This window comes from Dipodomys ordii, unplaced genomic scaffold (assembly GCF_000151885.1).
Source record: "Dipodomys ordii isolate 6190 unplaced genomic scaffold, Dord_2.0 Scaffold1000000272, whole genome shotgun sequence".
Taxonomy (NCBI): domain Eukaryota; kingdom Metazoa; phylum Chordata; class Mammalia; order Rodentia; family Heteromyidae; genus Dipodomys; species Dipodomys ordii.
Window position 1 is genome coordinate 41862 of NW_012283889.1, and position 19456 is coordinate 61317.

Here is a 19456-nt window from a genome sequence, read left to right on the forward strand (position 1 = left end):
AAAAACTCTCAAAGTTTGTCTGGCAATCCATTCACTTGTTAATAATTTAGTAATTAAGGATGATCTCACCAGAGTGGGCAACAGTAAATGTAGTAGTCACACATTTTAGTGACTAAAATTCCAAAGCCTACTGACATCACAAATAAATGTATCATGTTTAAAATTTTAATCTATTTCTATTTCCTGACTTGCCACACCAAGAGTTATTGTCTTACAAGGGAATATGAAAATAAAAAAATCCATTTGTGGAAATGAGCATAAGATTAGTTGTTCTTTCTCAGAAGTTTGTCTCAATGAAAACAAAGAATTAAACTTAAATGCTGAGGAAAATAAATGTTATTACTTCATTATACCATAAAAGAATGTAAACTGTGAGCAAGGTAAATATGACAGGCAAAAATAAGGCAAATAACAGAGTTTCAGTGAAGTAAATTTCTTTTTTCTCATTGCTATTTAAAACCCTCCATCTCTGTGTTCTTCTGGTACACAGCTGAGAATCTGGCAGACCTCTTAAGGACCAGAGCAGAATGGACAATCTCCACACAGGACAGATGAACACAGTGAGTTGAAAAGTACCCAAGGAGTCGGTGTTTCAATATGGGAAACTGTTGGAATAATTATTGTTTCCTCATAATCCAGACAAATGTTCATGCCAAGGTCCAAAAATGTTGAAGTCAGGCTTATAAAGCCACAGGTGAAAAAGAAATAATCTAACATGAAAGTTAAATGTTTCAAACAGGAATGTGGTAATGCATGACTGTAATCCTAGAACTCTGGAATGTGAGGCAGGAGTATCATCACTTTTAGTCCAGCTAGGCAATAAAGTCAGGTCCTGCTTTAGGAAGCTCAGGTTTCCTACTATCACTTGCCAAAGAATAACTACTTGCACTAGAAGCACCATCTGAGATTTCCATGACACCCTCTCCATCTTCACATTCATTGCCTTTACTGGTTTCTTCTTTGTCACTGTCCACTTTCTAGTCAATCAACTGCAGTTCATCTCCCTTGGCCCTATCTTCTGAACACAAATTGTTTCTGCCAATAGTGCCAATCTCATTGTTTCTCTGTATTTTAAACAGTGTCCTATCTTCATCTAACTGATCATTTTCACTGGATCTCCATGGTATACTTGTGAGCTCAATTACTAGATGTGGTTGTTTCTTTGGTCTTAAAGATAATTCAATATTTCAATAATTCAATATTTCAGATGTCCTGAAATCCCTCTCCAAACTTGAGCCATGCTTCAGAGAGGGAAGCAGCAGCTGTGCCCACTCTCCTAAGACTTGTTCTTCTGACCTGTGGTGGACTCTTGTGAAAAAAAATGGGTACTCTATGTCCCACTTCCTTTTCCACTTGGATCTGCTGGTGCCATCACCAGAGACATGGTATCAGCCCATGATAATAGACTTGTTTTGAGAGAATAAGACAAAAACCAATAAAGGAAGCACAAGGAAAGTATATGTTGTTCAGTGTGAAAATAGAAAATTCATAGTGAAGCAAAACTTATGCAGGTCAAACCTCCATTTTCAGAGGCCATGAAGGTCAAGCCATCATACTAGTTCTTCATGTCTGTGTGTAACATTTATCCTCATGTTCTTCTGTGGTCATGTAGATCATACTGACCACCAGGAGTCACTGGAAGTACAGGACACATTGGTGCAGGGGTGGAGGGGTTCTCCTAGAGGCCTTTTATGGGACTGACAGGACAGCGATAAGGGCAAGAAGGAGGCAGCAGTAGTTGCAGGGATTACTGTCAATTATTAGATATTACATTATGTCTCCATTTAATGATGTGTCCCAGTTGAACAATTAATAAAGCATTAATTAATAATTACTCAATATCCCGTTATTGTTTATCATATATGTACATATACACATATATTTACATATTTTATAGAATGAGACAGATGTCTATGTATAATTAAATTATGCATCATGTGTCACTACCTATTATTAGATATTTAATTATGTCTCCATGTAATTTTTATTCTGGTAATGCTTAATAAAATATTAATAAAACTTAATACACTTCCTATAATTGTTGCATCTAATTTAATCTAGAATGATTCACTAATTCAACCCTTTATCATTTATTGTAGTGACAATTATTCCACCTATGACATTTATTACATTTATGACATCCTATTACATAGCATATAGATTTGCATCCAAATTATACATCCTACCTGACACTGAGCACTTTCAAAGAAAAAGAAAATGTATCATGCTCAGCTTCTCACTCCAAGATTATACTTTTGGCAGTGCTGGGATCTAAACTCAGGGCCTAGAAGTTCATGAATAGGTGATTGTAAGCACAGCAGCCAATTCAGCTCTTAGGCAGTTGCCAGGCCCTGAAATCGAGCCCCATAGATTGACTCCATATTGTGTTTAGTGTAGCTATTCATTAAATTTTTTGTTTTATTCATCTATTTGCCATTTATTTTATTGACTGTTATTACACATGGAATATTTATTACATTTATTACAGAGGATATAGATTTGCCTATGTATGAAACTTCACACCTGACATCCAGGACTTTCACAGAAAAGGAAAACATGTGTCACCATGGGCTTCTTACTCCATGATTCAATTTTTGTGAGTGCTGGCATCTGAACTCACAGCCTACCAGGCCCAATGCATGAATGGGTGAATGTCAGCATGCCAGCCTGGTGCATATTGAGCCCACAAGTAGTTCCCAGCACCTGAGATTGAGCCCCAGGGTTTGAAAAATAAGAACACATTGACATGCAGATGGTAGTACACAAATAAATATAGATCTTTATAGAGTGCCAGAGATGTCTATACAATATTCAGTTATATATGCTACATTCCTACCAATTCTTGGGTTCTTATTACGCCTCCATGTAATTAATATTGTTTTCATCCTTAATGAATTATTAATTAAATCAACCACTGTCCCAAAATAATTGTGTCCATGTAATTAATAGTATTCTTTTAGTGTGCCAAAAATATTCATTAAACTCCATCGGCCTCCTAAAGTCACTCTAACCTTGACATTCATAACCTTCCATCAGTATTCCTATGAATAGGAACGAGACTTTTAGGATCTCCCACCATTGGTAAGGGTCAGGACCGGGCTTCACACCCAGGGCCTCTGTTGCCATGTTGGCCTATGGCTTCCCTGATAGCCCGCCAGCCTTCAGCAATGCTAGGTTACCAACACTTTTCAACTGTGTCATTCAGACCCAGGAAGGTCACCTTGCAAAGAAAACAAATGTTAAACTTGCAGCCATATGCAAGTTGCCGAGTTTTGTTGTTTTTTTAGTGTTTTTTTTTTTCCTGTCAGCCTTTGGGGCCCAGGAACCAAGGTTTGGCTGTGGGTCCAGTGGCTGCACCCTAGCCTAGAGTGATTGAAGCTGAGGCAGAGTTGCTGCGACCTGAGTTCAAGCCCTGTGCTTGACTAAATAAAAATGCATGCATACATACATACATACATACATACATACATACATATATACATACATACATACATACATACATTAAAAATATCTAAAATATTTTTGAGGCTCCTTGGCTTGGAATTCATGCCATGTTTTTCTGCCAGGCCTGGGATTTGAATTCAGGGTCTGGGTAAATCTGCAGCATTGTGGGAGAAGGGGAAGCTCATCATGCTGGAAGACAAGAAAGTCAGGCCTGTCTCCAGGGCCTGAATTCAAGTCCTAGCACTCATATACATTTTAGATACATGATTTATATTTACATACACATGTTTACTGCATATTGCAGTTAGTGTAGTTATTCATTTTATTTTGTTTTATTTATTTATTATATATTTTAACTGTATTTTTTTGTCTTTTTTTCTTTTTTGGTACTGGGGATTAAACCCAGGACGTTGCATTTGCTAGGCAAGCGCTTTGCCACTGAGCTACATCCCAGCCCTATTTATTATATATTTTAGTGAGTGTGATTACACATATAACATTTTTTGCATACTAATACATAGGACATAGATTTGCCTGTGTATTAGACATCATTCCTGAGACCCCGGATTTTCACCAATTAGGAAAACAAGTGGGACAATTGGCTTCTTCCATCAGGATTAAGTTTTTGGCAGTTCTGTGATTTGAACTCCAGGCCTAAAAGGCCCACTTCATGAATGGGTCAATGTTAGCACACCAGTCTGATGCAAGTGAAGTTGTTGGGCAACTTTGAGGACCTGAGATCAAGCCCTAGGGGTGGCCACTATATAAACACATAGATGTGTAGATTTCAGGGTGTGTGTGTATTTACGTATGTATATGCATCCATAAATGTATACAGAGACAGACATTTATGTAGATTCTAGTGTATAACTCTATATAAAGTGATGTCTATATCTTACTTTTATATATTCTAATACTACCAATTATTTGGTCTAAAATTACGCCTCCATTAATTAATCATAGCACAAGACTTAATAAATATTAAATTAATCAATGACCTGTCTTTATTGCATACAAACTTATAGAATGACTAGCTAATCAGTAATTCAATTAGTACATTTCAAACATCCTATTAGTGTTCCTATACATAGGAACAAGTTTCCTAGGATCTTCAGCAGTGTGTAGGTGCCAGTCCCAGAATCCAACTCAGGGCCTAGGTGTGTGAGTTGAGCTTTACTAACAGCCCACCAGCCTTTATCCATGCAAAGTCACGTTCAATTTTCAAGCCGAGTCATTGAGACCCAGGATGGTCACAGTGCAAAGGAAACAAAGGTAAAACAGTTATGTAAAACTTCCTGGTTTTTTCGTCCTCCATTTGTGTTGGTTTGATTTTTTTTTTGGCAGTGCTGGGAGTTGAACTCAGTCCTAGGATCCCTGGATCATCTGTGGGTGTAAAAGCTGCACCCCAGCCTAGAGTAATCGTGGTTTAAGGCACAATACAATGCTTTCTTGAGCAAAAAGAGCTCAGGGAAAATGTCTAGGTTCACAGCTCAAGCCTCAGGACCTGCCACACAAAAAAAGAGCCAGTAACTCCATGTGTCTGTGTATGAATGCATGTATTTCTATTGGTGAACATCCAGATTCTCTATGAAGAAAAGCACCCATCTAGGAAATTTGCTTTGAATAGAATGATTTCATAGCACAGAGAGTGCTTTTAAAACAGTGCATGTGCTGGGGCTCCCCTCACTATTCCCAGTGTAACCTGAGTGTTTCTGTGCACCCCAGGCTGCTGGAGGAAGTCTGCCTCATTGCTGGAACAAGCAGACAAAAAGCCTCACTCCTGTGCAGCTTTGTAACAATTCATCTGGGGGCAATTGGTGAAGATGAATGTGGGTGGGCTCTGAAGTCCAGGAGAAAAAGGTCTCTTTGTACACCAAGGTCTTTCTCTCCCCAGTGCTGTGTTTTGACAGGAAGCTTTCATTTGTGCCACCTCCCATGGCAGGCCTGGGTGATATCGCTGAGCTCTTCAGCTCAAGCTCTACCACTTGAGCTACAGCACTCCTTCAGGCTTTCTGGTGGTTCACTGGAGATAACCATATCAAGGGATTTCCTGCCCAGGCTGGTTTGGACCCTGATCCTCAGCTCTCTGCCTCCTGAGTAACTAGGATGACAGGCACGAGTCAGCAGCGCTGGCTTCCACTTCAAGTTGCTAAGTGGTGAGTAAGAGATAATAGTCTCATGAGACCTTTTGTGTCCGGGATAGTTTTGAACCCAGATCCTCAGATCTCAGCTTCCTGAGTAGGCAGAATGACAGACCTCAGCTACAGATACCTAGGGTCCTTGGCTCTACCTGATAGGGCACTAGCCATGAGCCCAACAGGGAAGGGTCAGTGCCTAGGCCCTGAGTTCAACATTCACGACAACTCATTAGAGTTCAATACATACATAATTTTGGCCCTGACATGGAGACATATTTGAGCCTCAACATTCTCATGTGCACAATCATCTTACTTGTGGAGCTCTTACAAGGACCAGATGAAAGAATGCACCCCGTGAAGGACTCAGCACAAAACACCTCATGAAGGTCTCATCACATAGCTGTATCCCACAAGCTGTCTAGAATTAGGGTGTTTTCATCAGTATCACCATTCTTTCAGAAACACTTCACAAACTGTACAAAGTTCATATCTAATGGCTTAAAGGGGTGGGGGTTTTGGGGGGGGAGTTAGCCATGGGGATTGCACTCAAAGTTGGGACTACTGTCCTAAGATCTTTAGCTCAAGGCTAGAGCTCTAACACTTTGAGCCACAGCTCAGAGTTTCTCAGACTTCCTGCCAGGGCTGGGTTTTAAACCCACCAGTGTCAGATCTCAGCCCCTGAGTATCTTAGATGACAGGGGTGAATGAGCCAGCAGCATCTGGTTCCATGGAGCTGGGTTGCAGTGGTTTACCTCTGGCTAAGTCAGGTTAGATTGCAGCTGTCAGCACCAGACTCCCAGCTTGCTCTGTGATGAGGTATTTGCAGTCCTATCCTTATATCATTGTGCTCAGAAAATTCTTTTATTTGGTGCCAGTCTTGGGTCTTGAGTAAGTGTCTGGACACAGTCCCTAAGCTTTTATGCTCAAAGCTAGTGCTTGACTGCTTGAGTGACAGCACAACTTGTGAATTTTTCTGTGCATGTGGTAGTGAGGAATAGAAACCAGGGCTTTGTATGTACTAGGGGAGCACTCTACCACTGAGCCCCAGAAGTGACAAGTGTATAAACAAATAAACGTGTAGATTGGTAGATAGATAGATAGACAGATAGATGTATATGTATAAAACAAGAGAGATGTCTGTATATTATGAAATTGCATATACGATATTACTACTATTGGCAACTAAATTATTCCTTCCTTTTTTAAGTATCATGATTGAATACATAATAAAGTAGTAATTGAAAATTAGTTAATGTAGTATAATTGTGTATAATCTTATGATATGAAAATCATACACAAACTTCTAATTTAATTGTTACTTTTATAACATTCCATTTGTACGGATGTATCGTCAGAATGTATTTCTTTGAACCTCCCACCATTCATTAGTGGCAGTCCTGGGATTTGACCTCCAGGCCTAGGTCACCAGTTTTGGCTATGGCTTCCCTAATAGCCTGCCAAACATCAGCAATGCAAGGCCATATGCACTTTCTGGGCCTTGTCATTTAGACCCAGGATAGTCACAACACAAAGGAAAAAAAATTAGTAAAACCACCCCCTTGAACTTCTCAGTTTTATACTTCTCCTTATTTTTTTTTGCCAGCCCCACGGTCAGCTGTGGCAGAGGTGCCAAGACCTAAGTGCTTGGCTAAAATAAAATAAAATAAATAATAAGGCCCTGACTTGGAATTTGCACCATTTTTCTGGCAGGTTTGGGATTTGAACTCAGGGTCTGGGTAACTCTGTGGCATTGTCCTTGAAGATAAGAAATTCAGATCTGGTCCCAGGGCTTGAATTCAAGCCTCAGCACTGGAAAAAATAATATTCATATATGAGATCTATTTACATACATGGGTTTACTACGTATGGCGTTTACTACCCTTATTTAGTTAGCATTGTTACACATATAAAACTTCATTTATTACATCATATCACCTAGGTTATATTTGCATTTGGATTATACATTATACTGAGACCCAGGACTTTCACACAGAAGGAAAAAATATGTGTCAAAGTTGGCTTCTTACTCCACGAATAAATTTTTGGCCTTGCTGGGATTTCAACTCATGGCCTACAATGCCCAATCCATAAATGGGGTCACAGTCTTAGCACACCAGCCTCCAGAAAACAGAGCTGCCAGGAAGTTCTGAAGACCTTTGATCAAGCCACAGTAGTGCCCAATATATACATTAATAGATATGTATATGTATATATGTGTGTGTGTATATATATAAGTATATATATAGATATATACTGAGGGAGGGAATGTGAGGATATTATTAAATTATATATATATGTTCTTACCAATTATTAGTTATTACATTATGCCACCATTTAATGAAGTATCATGGTTGAATACTTATACAAGCATTAATTAAAAATTAGTCAAAATCCTTCAATTAGGGGAATCATAACATGGTGCTAGAATGGAAGATATAAATCCAATAATATTTGTGTAGCATTCTAAAATAGAATCATGAATTAACTGCAAATTTAATTATTACTTTTATAATATTTCATTAGCATTCACACGAATAGGAATGAGTTTGTCAGGGTCTCCCTCCATTTGTGGGTGGCAATCCTAGCAATCAAACTCCAGGGTAGTTTACTTCGAATGCAAACCATTGGAATGACCCGGTGAAGATTTCAGATTGTCATGGTTTAAAAAAGAACAAGAAAAGAAAGCTAGGTGTCAGCGGCTCCTGCCTGTAATCCTAGCTCCTCAGGAGGCTGAGATGTAGAGAATGCCAACTTGAACTCAGCCAGGGCAGGAAAGTAGGCGACACTCATTTCTAAGAGATCACAGGGAAAAACAACAACAACAACAACAAAAACATGAGTGGGATCGTGACTCGAGTTGCAGAGTACTGCCCTTGAGCAAAAGGAACTCAGGGACAGGGCCTAGGTTCATAGTTCAACCCCAGACCTGCCCCCCCCTCCAAAAAAAGACAGCAGTAACTCCATGTCTCTGTGTATGGATGGATGATATATGAATGATGGGCATTCAGCAGGTTGTCCATGCTCAGCCCACCCAACTTGGGCAAGCTGGGAAAAGCCCTCAGAGTTGCTAGGCTGTAGGAGTGGTCGAAGGTTCTGGATCCATATTCTCTATCCCTCTGTAGTATGTGAACCTAGACCTCTGGGGCCTGGTGGCTCTCATTCATTCATCATTCCTCATTGCCGAGTCATAGACTGGTCCTAAATCTCGGCAAAGATATGAAATAGTCAGTGATTTCTATGCCAAATGGGGTAAGCCAATAAATCCCACCCTCATAACTCCAGTTACAATTCAGCCTTGGGCTGTGAATGTGGCTTAGTGGTAGAGTGCTTACCTAGCATGCACAAAGTTCTGGGTTCAATTTCTCAGTACCACAGAAACAGAGAAAGCCAAAAGTGGCACTGTGGCTATCCTTGAGCAAAAGAAGCTCAGGAGCATGCCCAGACCCTGAGTTCAAGCCCGATGACCGGCAAAAAAAAAAAGTGAGCCTGGTGAGACATATTCTTCTCGGACTCAAGTGGTAGAGTGCTAGCCTTGAATGAAAAAAACTGAGGGACAGAGCCCAGGACCTGAGTTCAAGCCCTAGTACCAAGATGCACCCACACACACAGGAAGGTGGTAATGATGAGCTGAGCCAGAACTGGGGGCAGTCCTGAGGCATAGTCACAGTAAACTCTTAAGCCAGATCATGTGGTTTCTCCCTAAGTCCTTCTTGGGCTGAGGGGTCTGGGCCAAGGCAGTAAGCTCCAGGGAACCCGCCCCTCCATCCATGCATGGGGCCACAGGACCAAATGAAAGAACACTACGCATGCTCTTTTGTAGTTGGCCCATGATTGCAGACCTTCATTTGCCCCCAAGCACTGGTGAGGAAAGAAGGGCTCTGAGCCCTGGGACTCCAGGCTGCTGCTAGAAGTAGGAGCCAGCTGGCGGTTGGTGGATTTGTGAGCACACAAGTCTTTCATGAGCCTAACTCAACACCCCTCCCCCAAGGTGTGCCTGACAGATTTGCACTCTTGTGATCCCTGCATGAGCGGGCATTACCTGCCGTGCCATCTTGCAGCTTCTGCCCCTCCTGGCCCAGATCTCAGCCTCCTGAGTAGCTAGGAAAATGAGAGCTTGAGCTATCACTATCCTTCTTGGCTAAAGACAGATTATCTCTCTACCAGCCTAACACCCATCTACAGTTACCCCTCCTACTTCACCCCTACTCCTCCAGACTGCAGAGGAATCATACCCTTCCCTGAGGTCAAAGAAATATGATCAGGTTTGAGCTTTATGTTCTCCACATAGTCAGGGGCTTCTGGGAGCTGAAGTGTACTGTAGTTCAAGTGGTAGAGCACCAATCTTATGTTAACAAGCTAAAGGATACCACCTAGGCTCTGAGTTCAAGCCCTGGTAAATTCACAAACACACACACACACACACACATACACACAAAGCACACACAAAAACATCCTTAGTAGGTCCCAATGTCTTATACCAGCAATCCTAGCTACGTAAGAAGCTGAGCTTTTAGGATGGCAGCTTAAAGCCAGCCCAGGCAGGAAAGTCCGTGAGACTCTTCTCTCTACTAAACTACTAAAAAAGATGAAAGGTGAGCTGTGGTTCAAGTGGTGGAGTGTTAGCTTTGAGCAATGGAAGCTCAGGGACAGTGCCTAGGCCCTGAGTTCCAGCTCTAAGACTTTTTTAAGACAACCTTTGCCACCACCTCACCCCCAATCAGGCCATAAATCCAGATTTTGGTCACCCTGGATCTCACTTCCACTCCTGCCACTTTCAAAGCACTGCCACAAGTGGCCGGTGTGGTGTCAGCACTGGATTAAGAAGTGAACGTACAACAAGGGGGGTCATAGCCAGGTCAAGGCTAATGCCCCAGAACATTGAGGTATTGGCCATACTAGTCTCTCATGCCCCAGTTCCCTGGACCTAGAATCTAAAGTGTGTCCATCTGTATTCTGGGCATCCAGAATTGTCTAGAAGGACCTGAGCAGCCAAGCTTGTGGGGAAGGGGGGGAATAGACTTTCCTGTGACAAGGTATGTTGACATTTCCTAGACACTGACGGATATTTCCAAGCCACCTTGGCCTCACCTCACATGTAGCCCCGGATTCTCCTTGCTTGAGCGGCCTTCAGTCAGCTATCAAGCTCGAGTTGGCCAGAGCTACCGGAAAACTTCCATCCCCCACTCCACTGCCAGCGTGCAGGGAGGGACATGCAGCCAGAGACCCAGCAGAGGAAAATGCAGGACATCGTATGACTGAGGCCTCCCAGTGGCAGGGGAGACCCTATGCTAGCTGGCCATGCTGACCCAGAATCCAGAATCCCCTGGAGGTGCCCAAAGATTTGGACAGGCCAGACTTAGGCCCCAAAAAAAAACTGGAATGCAGGCCTCTGGCAATTTAGGATTCATTGTAGACCCTGATAGGGGGTTAAAGGGCAAGTGTGGAGGAGGGGAACCATCCAACATCAGAAAGAGGCAGACAGGCACCCAGGAAGGAGACAGAGAGAGATGAAGGAAACACACACACACACACACACACACACGGTTAGCCCAAAGCCTCAGCAGTCCCTGAGCACCCTGAACATCCCACACCCAAGAAGATGGCACTAACATCCTCAGACCAAGTGGAGACAAAACTCAGGACATCTCTCACATCTGGAATGGCTCATAACACATCTTGGCATTTCCTAAATGTACATACCACTATGCAGAAAACTCAGCTATTTTATTTTTGATTGTCAGTCATGGGGTTTGAACTCTGGGCCTGCACGCAATCCCTTAGCTCTTGAGCTGAAGGTAGGCGCTCTACCACGGAAGCCACAGTACCACTTCTGGCTTTCCAGTGGTTCACTGGAGATAAAGTCTCACACATTTTCCTGCCCAAGCTGGCTTTGAACCACGATCCTCAGATCTCAGCCTCCTGAGTAGCTAGGATGACAGTTGTGAGCCACCGGCAACGACTGGCTTCAGCCACCTTCTAATACCAAGAGAAAACTCAACTCATCAAGACACAAACCACATGTAACCCTACACTTCAGACTTTGTCACCATTCTTCCATGAATGGAGAGCATATAATTGACACTGCCATCCCACCCCTGCTCCCATTCACCCACTCCCTGCCTACCACAGGCCACAACCTCTGGAGTTCTTGGTAAGGCACCACCCACCCTGTTATGGCTTCATACTGGGGCAAACCTGGGGAGGCCAGCATCTGGTCTCCCAACCATAGCAACCCCACTGCTTCAACATCTCTTGCAAGCAAGGAAGGGATGCCTTTCTTTTTTTCCTGTTTTTTTTTCCTTTTTTCTTTTATTTTTCTTCTTTTTTGGTTGAAGGGCTTGAACTCAGGGCTTGGGTACTGTCCCTGAGGTTGATTTTTCTTCAAGGCCAGTGCTCTACCACTTGAGCTACAGTGCCACTTCCAGTTGGATTGGAGATGAGCCTCTCATGACACTTTCCTGCCTGGGTTGGGAAATGAGATCCTCTGGATCTCAGCCTCCCGAGTAGCCAGGATGACAAGTGTGGGATGAGAGGGGTGAACGACTGGCTTAAGGTGTCTAGTCCTTCAGAATTTCCACCTACTCCTCCTCTAGAAGCTACCACCTAGACACCCCTCTACTTCCCTCAGGGACAGCAAAGGGAGGCTCAGAATTTGGGTGGGGCCATAGGGATTAAAGGGCCCCCTCACATCACTAGCCCTCTCTAAGCTCCCATCTGCCTCCTCCTGATTGCCTGGTCTTCCAGGCCAGATCAGACCCACAAGGAGTTCTGTGGCCTGCCCTATATCCTCCTGCCCCACCCAACCTGTACCTGAGGATTTCTGGGGCCAGCTGCTCCATGTCCTGGTGGAAGACATTGGGAGGGTTGCTGGTAACTGGATCCAGGGGTGCCCAGGGCAAAAGGAGTATCCAGCTCCCCTCTGTCAAAGGAGACACAAAGCACAGATGCATCTACTAAGTGCTTCAGGGCATACCCATCAACCTGTCACAAAGGTCCCTGGGAGAACTGTTTTATGGTGACAGCCCTGGGGCCTGACATCGGGACCCCCGGCGCTGTCCCCGACTTTCTTTGTCTTCAGGGGAGGGCTCTTCCACCTGAGCCACAGTGCCACTTCCAGCTTTTTCTGTGTATGCAGGACCTAGGAATCCAACCTGTGCTTTCCTGCGAGCTTGATGAGCCCTTTACCTCTAAGACACAATTCCAGCCCTAGATAGCTGTTCTTCTATGATCCCTTAGACCTGTATAGGGACAGTCTGGCACATCTATACCAAGTCACACATCTATACCGAGTCTCTCACCAGCAGCCCTGGCTGGAAATGAACATGCTCTGCTGTGTTGTCCATCATATTCAGCACCTTTGCTCTCTGTGCTTCTTGTCAGATCCTCCTACTTAAGCAAGACCCCCTTTTCAAGTGCTGCCTCCAAGAAGACCATTCCGATCACCTTGGTAGAGCTGGAGCCTCTCCACTCTGCAGGCTGCCAGCCTTGTAAGGCTCTGTCTTCCAGCCAATGTGGGTTGACAGTGCACAAAGGGAAAGCCTGGATTCCACCCCCAGATTTCTGAAGGCCCTGATACACCACCCAGGGACAGGTTTTGTATCACACTCCATGAGAGGGGACTCGAGGCCCAGGCAATCTGTGGGCAACAAGATGGGGCCATTTCTTTGTGTGGGCTTGAACTGAGGATCTGGGAGCTGTCTCTCTGAGTTTTATTGTTCAAGGCTGATGCTCTACCACTTGAGCCACAGCTCCACTTCTAGCTTTTTGGTGGTTCCATGGAGAGTAGAGTCTCACGGGCTTTCCAGCTTATGGCTGGATTCAAGCTGTGATCCTCAGACCTCAGCCTCCGGAGTAGCCAGGATGACAGGCATGAGCCTGAGCCTCAGGTGATGGGCACCAACGGCTTTTTTTTGCTCCTATTTATCTCCTGTCAACTAGCAAGCCCAATTTAAAATAATCAGTTACAGGGGATCAAAATTCTCTCCTAGGTCAGTTAATCCAAGGAGATAAAGTGTCTTTGGAAAAGGCTAGTCTGAGTTGGCTTAGGGGTGTTTGTGTGTGTGTGTGTGTGTGTGTGTGTGTGTGTGTGTGTAAAGTGTCCGGGATACCTACCCTCATCTCTGTGGTGCCTCATCCTCCCAGCAGGGAGTGCATCCAGGATCCTGACCCCAAGGAAGGTGGGGGGGTACCTAAGGTCACATCAAGGGGGATGATCCAAATTCTGTCTGGCAGCCTAAGCCTGGACAGATAAAGGAGAGAAGGAGAGGTTTAGGGGAATATCAAGGGAAGCCCCTTGCCTTTGGCTACAAGTACCAGCAGAAGACAGTATCCATCTTTCTTGGTCGTCAGATAAAAGGTGCACACTGTTCACTTATTTTATGATTGTGTTAGTCCTAGGACTTGGATTCAAGGCCTGGGTGTTATCCCTGAGCATCTTTTGTTCAAGGCTGAGGCTCTACCACTTGAGCCACAGCACATCTGGCTTAAGTGTGGGTTTGGAGAGGGAGGTGGTTTATGGGAGATAAGAATCTCACAGACTTTCCTGCCTGGGCTGCTCTGAGTCACAACCATCACACTTCAGCCTCCCAAAGAGTCAGGATGATAAGTGGGAGCCATGAGCTCCTGACTGCCACCATCCATTTATAATCCCTTAGGCCCAGGGCCAGGCTACCCACACTACACCTCCTTGTTGGGAGAAGGAAGCAAACATGAGTGGGTTTGATACTTCAACAGCCTACCTATCTTTGAGCATTGTTCTGGGTCAGTCTGATGGAGGCTTCATCCTTATCCACAGCAATGACTTGGCTCTGTCACAAGAACAAATGTGCCCCCGGGAGGTGTCAGGTCTGGGGTCTTTCCTCTGAACCCCGCCACCCTAACCAAAACGACACTCCCCAGCAAAGGGTAGTACACATGGAGTGTTTTTATTGTCTTATAGCCAGGGTCTTGTCAGATAGGTGGAGGTATAGGTCAGAGGCCCAGGATTGTGCTGGGCAGGGGGGAAAGGCAACACCTTCTCATCCACTTTCCTTCAACGGTGTAGCAGAGGGATGTGGGGAAGGACTCATGGGATGGACATAGAATAACCGTCATGGTCTAGCCGTAGCATGGAGGGGCTTACCTCATGAAGCTGGTTCAACAGGCTGAGCAAAACTGCTCCTGAATCACAGCCCACCTCCAGAATGAGAGGGTCACTGTGGGTTCCAGCCACATGGGGATGCTGGACTACCTCCTCCAGCACCCATTCTACCAGTTCCCTAGAGAGACAAAGTGAGAGGGAGAGAGAGAGAGAAGGAGAGGGAGGGGGGAAGGGAAGAGAGATGGAGAGAGAGAGAGGACCAGAATTACACTTAAGCCAGGTGCTTAGTGGCTCAGGCCTATAATCCTAAGTACACAGGAGGCTGAGATGTGAAGATCATGGCTCATAGCTGGACCTGGCAGGAAGATCTGTGAGACACTTATCCTCAAAGAACCAACAGAAAAATGGAAGTGATGCGGTGGCTCATGTGGTAGAGCGCTAGCCTTGATCTGAGGAGCTCAGGTACAGTATCCAGATCCAGAATTCAAACCCCACAAATGATAAGAAGTGTACTTCCCACCACAAGAAGTGGACTGAATAACACCCACTGTCCTAGGAAGCATGGCAGAGAAATCAGGCCGAGCTTCCTGTTGGCTGGGGGTCATGAGTAGTTCACCTGGTTTCACCATGACTCATTTTCCCCAGCTGCAAGACTGAATACAGTGAAGAATCCCCTTCCTCATGGGAATAGGGTAATGATGAAAGACAGACAGGTTTTGTTTCATATTCCCACACCTGTTGCACTATTAAAAACAGACCCCATCTGAGCCCTTTCTGGTAACTTCCTGACATATAATCACAGAATTGTTGAGAACTGTATCTGACACCTGCTCCCTCTGTGCCTGGCACTGCTCCAAAGATCCCTCTGTGATAGTCCCTTATTTCCCATGAGGAGACTGAGGTCCGATGGTCAACATCCAACCCAGAGCTTCACCTGTGGTCAAGAATCGGCTGCCGTGAACTAAGAGTTTGGGACAATTCATCTAAAATGATGACTGAGCGGGATACTAAATGTCTACCACCACCACCCACACACACACAGACACATACACACAAACACACCTTCACCGTCCTTTGCAGGCAAAGATGTTTTACTTTCTTTCTTTTTGTTGGTTGTGGGGCTTGAACTCTGGGCCTGGGTGCTATCCATGAGCTCTTCGGCTCAAGTCCAGCACTGTACTACTTGAGCCACAGCACCACTTCCGGTTTTCTGGTGATTTATTGGAGAGAAGAGTCTGAGGGTCTTTCCTGCCCAAGCTGGCTTTTATCCGTGATTCTAAGATTCAGCTCCTGAGTACTTAGGATGACACCCATGAGCCACTGGTACCCGGCCAAAGATGCTTTTCCATGCCTATCATCCTATCCCCTCAGGAGACTGAGGTCTAACGACTGCAATTGAATGCCACTCTTGGCAGCAAAGTCATTGAGAACTCTTATCTCGAATTAAACACCCAAAAACATTGCAAGTGGAGCTATGGCTCAAATGGTAGAGTGCTAGCTTTGAGCATGAAACAAGGGATGGGACCAAGGCCCTAGTTTTAAGCTTTTTCGAGCATAGACCCACCCAAAAAAGGGAAGCAGGTGAGCACAGGGGAGCTCAAAGCTCACACATAATAATCAAGAATAACAGAATAGACCCCATCCTGCTCTGAGTCTCTAGATTCTACGTCCTAGGTCATGGCAGTCTTAGATGGGACTGACCATGCACCAACTCCGGATATTCAAGTACAATCTCATACTGAGAATCCGGTGACCTCATCAAGGACTCAAGATCTCTCACTGTCCTGCCTTGACACTAGGCAGACAGGTGAGATCAAGTTATCCAACCAAAGGATATGGGAATGAATGAATTTCTCAGCCAAGGGATGCAGACTGGAGGGCTCTAGGTCCCTCTCTCTTGGGAAGGAGAAAAGGGCTGATCCATCTCTAATATTCCTGGGTTTGAGTATCCTCAAAGAAACAACCCTGCTCAGAGCCCAGTGCCTATGGTTTTCTCAAAAGCCTCGACCATCAGTCCACCCTCTCTAAAGCCCACACCTGCCATCTAGACTAAAGGCTGAGCCAGCAAGGAGACCCACCTCTACCTCTGAGAAAGGCAGTCACGGGGCCCAAAGTCCCCTAGAGGAAGTCTCAGAGCAACACTGGTCTGAATCCTGCCCTCATTCCCTGGCTGTCCTGTGCCAGTGGCCTGGTTTCCTCTGTCTCTAGTCGAGGAATGAACACTGGGGGTGTCATCTTCAGATTGAGCCAACAAAAGTCCCAGTCCCCAAGGATGTACTGCACAGGCATCCTGCAGTGGACGACAGCGAGGTGGTCAACGGTGAACCCAGAGTGCCAGGACTTTTAATAGCCATGTGGCTGGGTTGAAGGCTCTATCACTGATGGTCTAGGTTGTTAGGTGATGTCATGGCTTCAATGGCCTGACACACCTGATCTGGGATCATCCTCCCTCTTCATCTTTCTGCTTATCCCTTGAAACCCCCTTTTGGACACTCCCTCACCCTATCCTCCCTAGCCTTTGGACACTTTCTTCTTATCTGGCCAGAAAATAAACTCGGTGAGCCAGGGGAGATTGAAACTCCGTGACCCACACTGAACCCTAGGGTCTACCAGAGGCTGTTTCCCTCTGCAGTCAGCGACCACTCAGATCTTGGATGTCATGAAGTTACTGAAGGGACAGTGGCTTGGTCCTACATACTTGCTTTAGGCTCTGAAACTGTCCCCACTGAGATTGTGAATGGTTGACTCCCTTGATCCAGGAACTCCAAACCAAGGCCTGCATGGTCCCTTCTTCTTCCTTTCCTCCTTTTCTCCCTCCCTCCTTCCCTCCTCTCTATCTCTTTCCTCTCTTTGCGTCACTCCTGGGCCTTAAAATCAGAGCCTGGGTGCTGTCCCTGAGCCTTTTTACTCAAGGCCAACAGTCTATGGCTTGAGCCACTCATCCACTTCTGGCATTTTATTTTTGGTAGTTAGTTGGAGATAAGAGTCTGATAGGCTTTCCTGCCTGGGCCTTAAGCCTCAATCCTCCCATCTCAGCCTCCTAAGTAGCTAGGATGACAGGAGTGAAGCAATGGTTACCAGCTCAAACCAAGATTTCTTCATGTGCTGTGGAACCAGCACTGGAACCTTTCATCGTGTATGACCCGCCTCCCTCCCCCCGAGCTTGGCACACAATGTAACAGTTTGTTGAATAAATAAATGAGCATCTGTCTATGAAAATACTACAGAAAAATCCCATCTAATTCAGGTAAGCATCCTGGGTGGAGGCAAAGCCTGATGTAGCTCTCCAACGGTTCTCCCTCCTCCCTCTTCAAACCCTCCTGGTGCCACTGCACTTAACTGTTTTTGTTCCAAGGACGTGAGCCATGATGTCCTCACTGGATTCCAGGACCTCTGGGATGCCTATCTTCTCAAAGATCTCTGTCCAGCCACTGACCAGCTCTGTGGCACTCCATTCCCCACTCAAGTTTGAACAAGGTTGTAGTGAGGTGAATGACAGGGTCAAGGGGCCTCCTCCCCACTCCCTGGGGCAGACAGGATGGTCCACTATATCCGGCCCCCAATTTTCATGTTGCAGAGAAAGGATCCTTGAGGCATCCCAGGTCTCTGAAACTCCCAGATTCCAGTGCAGGTGCTCGGAATTGTCTCTGCTCAGAGCTGGCAGACTGTGGATGGCAAGGTCATAATCTCTGCTCCCCAAGACATCCTCAACTATGGTGGTCACCCTAGAGAGAGCCAGAGGAGATTCAGCAGCTGCCAGAGAAAGGCAGTCAAGGCACGACATTCGTAGCAGGAAACCATCTGGCTTGAGAACTCTGCCTGTGCTGCTTTGAACATCATTGTTTGGTGGCTGAAATGGTCTGTCTAATTTGACACCGAATCCCAGACGTTTCTGGAAATTTTGAGCTTCAAGAAAGAACCCTGGAAAAGCTGGCATTTCACTTGTCCCAATCAAACTTAATGGGTTCCAAAATCAGTAGTCCCCTTTTCCTTCCAGACAGCCTACAGCAGGATACAGAAAATGGCATTCAGAGAGCCTTAGCTAACTGCCATGTCCTGATACCAAGCAGGCTCCAGCAGGGAGAACACACTTGCCTACCATTGCCCAGCTCAAGAGGGACACAGATTGGAGTCTGCAGGACTCCAGGGAGGACTGCCCACCAGTGCACTGCCCTGGGAGGAAATCCATGCCACCATTGGGGGCCCAGAGCCCCCTGCTCAAATGCCCATGGAAACCGTCAATGCCCTGGGTAAGATTCCCCTCTCATCCTCGGTCGTGGTGAACCATCTGCCATGTCACACCGTTCATCAATTCCCAGACCCTCCTAGCTTCACAGCCTCTGCCCTACACCCCCTATCTCCTTCCCTAATTATGTTTGGCAGACACATTCCCAACTTTGAATTAGCTACAACTATACACATGAGAGCAGACTGTCTGGCTGGAAGAGTGGGGCTGTGGTCACAGTAGCCTCATGAGCCTTCTGGCTAAAGACAGAAGGGCAGGTATCCACGCTAGTCTGTGGTTCACACAGGCCTCCTAGGGGAGACCCACGCAGGCCCAGCAGTTACTGTGGGCTGCAGGAAAGGGGAAGAAAGTGGTGGGAAGGAACATCTAATGAAACCTTCTCTAAAGGAGCCATGACACTGTGAAAGAGAAAACAAAAATTGTGGCTGGGCTCATACTGGGCATTAATGAAAAAAGAACAACAAATACACACATGCACACAAATAAAATGCTTTCGCTCGGGCTAGGAAGGTGGCTCAGTGGTAGAGCGCTTGCCTTGCATGCACGAGG

The 19456-nt window shown here is 45.5% G+C and overlaps 1 protein-coding gene across 1 annotated transcript in view; it reads right to left on the reverse strand.

Annotated features, from left to right (window-relative positions):
- Nucleotides 1-10979: 10979 nt before the first annotated feature.
- Nucleotides 10980-19456, reverse strand: part of LOC106002702 (hemK methyltransferase family member 1-like) — a 39227-nt gene continuing 30750 nt past the window's right edge. The window contains exons 3-8 of the mRNA XM_013037531.1: nucleotides 16850-16951; nucleotides 14704-14839; nucleotides 14327-14389; nucleotides 13772-13823; nucleotides 12393-12501; nucleotides 10980-10998 (exon numbers count right to left, since the gene is read on the reverse strand). Coding sequence (XP_012892985.1) covers nucleotides 10980-10998; nucleotides 12393-12501; nucleotides 13772-13823; nucleotides 14327-14389; nucleotides 14704-14839; nucleotides 16850-16950 — 480 coding nt within the window. The 5' untranslated portion in view covers nucleotide 16951. The remainder of the gene's footprint in view (nucleotides 10999-12392; nucleotides 12502-13771; nucleotides 13824-14326; nucleotides 14390-14703; nucleotides 14840-16849; nucleotides 16952-19456) is intronic.